This window comes from Pseudochaenichthys georgianus, chromosome 14 (assembly GCF_902827115.2).
Source record: "Pseudochaenichthys georgianus chromosome 14, fPseGeo1.2, whole genome shotgun sequence".
Classification (NCBI taxonomy): domain Eukaryota; kingdom Metazoa; phylum Chordata; class Actinopteri; order Perciformes; family Channichthyidae; genus Pseudochaenichthys; species Pseudochaenichthys georgianus.
The window spans coordinates 27,714,438-27,720,931 of NC_047516.1; the positions used below are offsets into that span (position 1 = coordinate 27,714,438).

At 40.6% G+C, this 6,494-nt stretch overlaps 1 protein-coding gene across 1 annotated transcript; it reads right to left on the reverse strand.

Moving 5' to 3' along the window:
* Positions 1-717: 717 nt before the first annotated feature.
* On the reverse strand, positions 718-6,190 carry eral1 (Era-like 12S mitochondrial rRNA chaperone 1). The gene is made up of 11 exons (XM_034099739.2): positions 5,959-6,190; positions 4,791-4,940; positions 4,541-4,668; positions 4,381-4,458; positions 4,250-4,296; positions 4,095-4,156; positions 3,836-3,948; positions 3,119-3,424; positions 2,508-2,657; positions 1,925-2,005; positions 718-1,077 (listed from the first exon to the last, which is right to left on the reverse strand). Exons 1-11 carry the CDS (start codon positions 6,062-6,064, stop codon positions 955-957), a joined length of 1,344 nt encoding a protein of 447 aa, XP_033955630.1. The 5' UTR covers positions 6,065-6,190; the 3' UTR covers positions 718-954.
* Positions 6,191-6,494: the final 304 nt, after the last annotated feature.

Sequence of the window (6,494 nt, forward strand, 5' to 3'; positions counted from 1 at the left end):
AGGAGAAGGGAAGAAAGCAGCGGAACAAAAAGTGATAGTCTCAGGGACGGATGGCCACACTTCAAAGGCGGTGGAGAAGGCTAAAGTGATGTGGGAGTGGAGGGAACAGGATGGTGCATCAGGGACGTCTGAGTGAACATGACGGTGCAGGGCCCGCCAAGTAAAGAGCTCTGAGAGCCAAAGATAAACCATCAGGCCTTTTCAAAGCTCGCCAAACCTGCTCAGCCATGAACGCCCTGTCAGGCTCGTGTCAAACCATCCATCTGATGAGAGTCTGTGTCATGTTTCGCTGCCTCAAATACATCTTTGCTAAATAAGTGCCAACAATTCTACCTTCACAGATCCTCATGTGTGTATCAATGACTCACCCCGTTGTCTGAACCTAGAATGAAGAAACAGAGAAAAGCCTCGATGAATTGATGACCTTTTTCATAGACGTCCACATTGTGTCACACAGTGTTTTAAACTTTAGAATTAGAACTTGGATTATTAAATTAGGGGGGTTTTAATATAGTTCTGCTTTTCTCAAACACAGAACCTATTTCATTTACTTCATCCAGACTTCTTTCGTCAAGGTAACGGGGTGAGTAACTGATATACAAATGATTATTTTGTGGGTGTAGTAGTCCTTAAATGGCACTTTACCGATGATGTGTTGAATGTCTCTAAAGATAGTAAAGGCACCCCTTAGTTTTCTACCAGCATAATAACAGCAACTTAGAGGGTACAAAGCTTTAATAGTATCTTCTGAGACTGCATGAAAGGTTGCTGCTGATGCAGGTAGACAGAAGATGCAACTTCAACAGTCCTCTTTCTCTCCTTCAAACAGGTCCATGTCTTCATACAGCTCCACTCATGAGCAGAGTCCTCTCTTCAGTTCCTCTTTTCATGTCCGTAGCCAAGAGGGATCTTAAACCCAGCAGGATCGGTTTCATCAAAGTGCTTCCACCCGCCTCAGACCTTCAGCTTGGCAGAGAGCTTCAGCCTCACGTCTCTCAGGAAGACTCGGCTCAGGTCCTCTCCGGCCTCCCGAGCCATGCGGCCCACCATCTGGCCCCCGGCCCCGATCACCATCCGCTGTGGAGAGAAGAAGCACAGCCGTGTCAGGGCGCGGAACATATTGTGTATCTGTCAGTAATGCAGGTTTGAAAGACACAAATAAAAAAAGGACCCTGTGGAAAATAGTTTAATGATATCTGAAGATTTACCAAGAAAAAGAACATTAGGTTCAAACAGATACAGCTGTTCTTTTTTTATGCAGTTTCTATAAAATAGCCATAACCCGTTTCACCCTGAAGCATTCTAAAAGACTGCAGTGACCTCCAACATATATATTTAATATTCATTTAAAGAAAGCGTGACAAGATAGCCTTCTCTCAGGAGATATTCATAAAATAAATTATCTTTCGATCCCTTTGTTGACTCGTCCCTGTGAGTTGTACATTTGTGAAAGTCCTTCCTGTGTTGAATGGAAGAGCTGAGGAAAGGTCTGAGTCAGTCTTCTTAAAGGTCACTAGCCTTGAAACATTTCAGCACGGCAGATGTAGCTTCAAATATTCCTCACATCAAATATGTATGGTTTGAAAGGCTGCTCAAATATTTACAAGATAAAAACACACGGAGAATGAAGGCCAAATCAAATCAGAGGCCATCAGAGAGGATGCAGGTGAAGCAAAAGATTTCATTTGCCTGTGCCTGAAACAAGCCAGGCATCTTAAAATTGTTTTTTCTACCTTATTCATTTTACACCTGACATTTATTTGCCAGCTTGTGTCATTTGCCTTTTAAAGCCAAGTCAAATAAAATGTATGCTAAACGTAATCAATACTTTCAATATGCATCTATACATAGTTTTTAATGATGTGTTAAAGCACAAGAGATACTTCCCATCTTCGAAACCAAGAAATGTGTGGAGAGCACGTACCATGTGAGTGTCTTTCTTGGTATAAAGTTTCACAGAAATATCCAGCTCTCCATTTTCTCCGTCGTCCCAGAGTTCAATAGACTGAAAGAGAAAGATTGAAATATTGTAGAGGACATATTGTGATTTTCTTCAGGTTCATATTTGTACCTCTACTGTGACATGTGTCCATGCTTTAATGTTCAAAAAGCTCTTTATTTTTCTCACAGCACCTCTTTTCCCCCTCTGTCTGAAACCAGAGCCCAGTCTGCTCTGATTGGTTAGCTGGCTGGATCTGTTGTGATTGGTAAAGATGTCCCACCTCTTACCTAATCACATACAATATGTTGGTGCACTGGCCAATAGCAGCGCGAGTGTTACACAGTGGTGTCACTGTTTTAGGAGGGGGAGGGGGAGAGACACACTACAGAAAAGGGAAAACCCCACAAAAAGTATTGACAATTGTAAATTGAGAAATTGTACAGTAGCTGACGACAAACAATGAAAATAATCCCAAAGTGTGAAATGGCCAGGATCCCCAGGATCAGTGCAGGGAGATGTGATGGTGTAGTCAGATCTCTGTCTATCTATCGGTAAACTGGTTCACCTGTGTGATGGAGTAGGGCACTTCCTGTGGCAGATTCTCCAGAAGCTTCTCTCTGATGGTGTTGGTGCAGATCTGCTCTGGAGTCTGGTCGGTCAGGACTTCACTGTGGTACTGCCACGAGCCGGGCTTAGCCGCAACCATAAAGTAGTTCTACAACATCCAGATAAAAGCATGGTTATTATCAGTAAAGAAAAGGAAAAAGATATTACCTTAAACAAAAGTAGTTAAAGTAAAATGTCAAATAAAGGATTAAATAAAATAAATTAAAATACAAACAAATATGTAAGTAAAAAAGAAGAATGTGCAATAAAAAACTTAAATAAATTAAGGAAATTTATATAAAACATACAGAGAAATAAGTAAAATATCCGATAAAAAATCAAATAAAAAGAATAAATTAAGAAAGAAATAAGAAGTAAAAATGTGCACATTGTACTCCAATATATACAGTGGTGTATTAATATGATATTATAAGGGTTTTGCTGCTGATGGTGAACTTATATCTTTATAAAGTGTAACAATACAATCATTTATGACACAACATGCATCCTGTCCTCCAGACGGGCCTGCCTGGGATATCACTGTTTAACCTGCCATAGTAGAATGTGTACCTTCAGTGTGTCAACGTCCTCTTTGTCCACAGAAGACAGCATGAAGACGTCCTTGAAGTGAGCCCAGCCCTGCTGACTCCTCAGAGCCTTCAGCTGCTCTCTGCTCAGAGCAGAGCTGGGATCAGCGTCTCCTTCCAGCCCCGCGGGGTCCTCGTCGGGCGATGGCTCTGGCTGCCTCTCGGACCTCTTTTCAGCCTTCGGAGGCTTGATCACTGTCCTGACCCGCAGCTTGCGTCCGTTCACCACTCCACATGTCAGCTCTGCTGTGATGTCCAGCAGCCGGTCCTTAGTCTTCAACAGGTCCACCTGAGACACATGGGGGCATCAGTGAAGACATCAGGAAGACTCCTCAGTGCAGGTTAACATTCATTTGAATGTTCTGGGATGTTGGCAAGGAAAGTCTGGTGATATTCTATATTCTATATTCTAGTCAACTGATCCTAATTCTACCCAAGTATTACCCATGCATCCAAAGTACAGTATCTTCTTCCTGTATGTCATAGAGCCTCTATTGTATTATTACTATAACAATACTATTACAACACATCAGTAAGTTGCACTGGGGGTTGAAAGATACGGTGACCAAATGTTTAATTTAGCCCTTTGAAAAGAACAATCCGTAATCAATTAACTATATCCATGACTTGCTGTCAATATGTATTACTTTAGCTGCATTTAATAGGCTTGTAATGACTGTGTCATTCTGTGGAAGAGTACCTTATTGAGCACCAGGATTGCAGGGATGTCAGTGTGCTGGGCCAGGCATTTGAGCACCTCGAAGTCGAGCCTGCCGCACATCCAGCGGTCGGACACATCCACCAACACCACCACTGGAAAACAGACACAATAACAAACACTTGGAACTCAGCACTGTTTTTTATTCTTAAATGGTAACTTTGATAAATGATGGAATCATAAAGAAAGGTGCACCTCAGGTCCGACTTATAAAAAGGTTCAGAGTTCATTTACATCATACCTATGTCTGCTTCTTTAACCGTGTTCCAGGGATCCTCAAGCAATGCCTTCTCCAGATTATGTCTGTGGAAACAAAGCAGCCAATCATATTACATTTTATGATACAACTGGATGTAGATTACAGACTTTAAAGATATAAATAAAATAACAAAGCACCTTTTGACCTTTGATAAAGTAGTGAGACCAGGAGTGTCCAGTAAGATCTACAAAATAATACACAAATGGGTTAATGTTTGGTTTTTAGAATGGCATTAAATATAACAATAGAGACATGAGGAAGGTCTTACTATCTGTGTGTCCTCCTCCGTCAGGACGCCCACGGCCCGTGACCGTGTAGTGTGTACTTTCTTGGACACGGCAAACACCTTAAAGAAATGATTACTGACTTTAGACATTGAACACCTCCTTCAGATGAATATCAATGTACATGTTTTAAAAGACACATACCTTTCTTCCAAGGAGCTGATTGGACAATGTGGACTTCCCAGCATTGGGGGCCCCTATGAGGGCCACTTTCAAAACCTTTGCATTTTCAGGCTGATCTGGATGTCTCATTAACAAGGATAATTGTTCAGCTGAAAACACACAAAATAAATCATTAGAGAAACAAAGAAGGGATTTATAACTTTGGATTTGCGACAGAATGGCGTCAGCAGGAGTTTATCAGATAAGTTCAGGGATGTAAATCTCTGATTACCGCCGTCTGTTAGAACTGATACTGGCAGGCGATAAGAACTGCCGTCTGCCTCCACTGCTTTGCCTTTCATCAGTCTGTTGAGAAATGCATCTGATGTAATAAAACAAGCAGGAGTGAAGATAAATCCATTCCTCCGTCCTCTGCTGCTTCCTGTGAACACATAAAAACATTTCCATCACTTCTCTGCCAGCAAGGCTGCAAGGTTACTCCTTCATAATAAGCCCTTGGGTGCTATTATGGCACAGTATAACGATGCGTTCGTAAATGTGTTCATAAAAAGTAATTACAGAACCCAATCAGATTGAGTTTAGAAATAATGGCATGCCTTCATGCAAGTCTGGATGTAGGACAGAGTTATACAGAATAGCTTTTGATAATCGTTTTATTTTTTAAAGCAATTTTCTATGTGGCAGAAAATGTTTATTTCATCCTTTTGTGATTGGAAAATGTGCTGTTTTTTACTGCTTTATGGCATATTAACATGAATTGATTTGGGTTTTGGTCCCACAAAAAGCGAGAAATGTATCATACTTGGACTTTCAGAAACTGATATGGACATTTTTAACTATTATGACATTTATTAGACCAAATAATGAATTCATTAATCTAAACAATAATCAACAAATTAATCGAAAATTATAATAAATGTTCAATTAATTTTCCTTTTGCTTACATCTTCCAAATTGTTGTCAATATGGTCCCTGAAGACTTGTGATAAACTTACCAAATGTATTTTTTATAAAAATTAAATGTTAACAGAGTAACAATGTGTAAAACATATTTTGAATGCAGGGGAGTTTAAATGCTGCCTGTCAGACTCATGAAGCATTTTGCACATACATGGAAGTCACAGTTGTAAAAGTATATCCCTGAAATGGAAAATCACACATTGTTCACCTATGCTGTCATTATTGTCATGCATTCTACCTGTACCCTGTTAATGAAACGTCTCCTCGGATGAAACAGGTGTTATTGATGGAAAAAGAAGCCTGTGCCTCAGCAGAGCTAAGAGATGCCTGATTTATTGGGTCGCCCTGCTATATATAAACGTCACAGTACGCCTATAGGCTGATATTCTAAATACACCATGCTTAACTAACACCCTAATACTTTCATTGCAAGAAAAATACAAATAAAAGAGCAGCAGAAAGCCTTGTTTTGGACTAACCGGCTGTTAGGAACCATGTCGCACTTTCCTGTCGAGTAGTCCCGAGGAGCAATCTCGAGACGAGGGAGGAGTCTCTAAGAACCCGCGAGCACAATCTGAGCGCCATGGAGCTTCAGTCACTGTTACTGTTATATTTCAGATAATATCACACTATTCATCGTTTCAGAGGTGAGCGCTGCTTGTTCACATTGCCATTACAGGGGGGAACCATGTTGTTTTGACCAAAGAAAAACGTCTTCCGCTTTAAAGAGCTTCTCACAGAGTGTCGTGTGGAAACTACACCGCCCCCTGGCGACCACTGTGTCAACTACAACATGTTATTTCACCCTGCATACTGTTTGATAGAAGGATCTTTATTAGCTTTTCAAATTGACAGCAATTACAGAGAAGCAGTCATGGCAATACAAATCTTGGATCTAACACTCCCTCCAACAGCGCTCATTGAAAAAGGAAATCATGCAAGTAAAAGCAACACGAGAATATCAAAGATAACATAGTGCAAGTTCAAGATTCAAATATTTAACAGATGTTTAGTT

Bases quoted from the DNA above. Each gene is read 5' to 3' on its own strand.
- eral1 (XM_034099739.2), bottom strand. From the start codon at position 6,064: ATGGCGCTCAGATTGTGCTCGCGGGTTCTTAGAGACTCCTCCCTCGTC. The intron at 4,669-4,790 runs GTAATCAGAGAT...GTGTGTTTTCAG, and splicing joins ATCAGTTCTAACAGACGGCG to CTGAACAATTATCCTTGTTA. The intron at 1,078-1,924 runs GTACGTGCTCTC...TTCTCTCCACAG, and splicing joins CCAAGAAAGACACTCACATG to CGGATGGTGATCGGGGCCGG.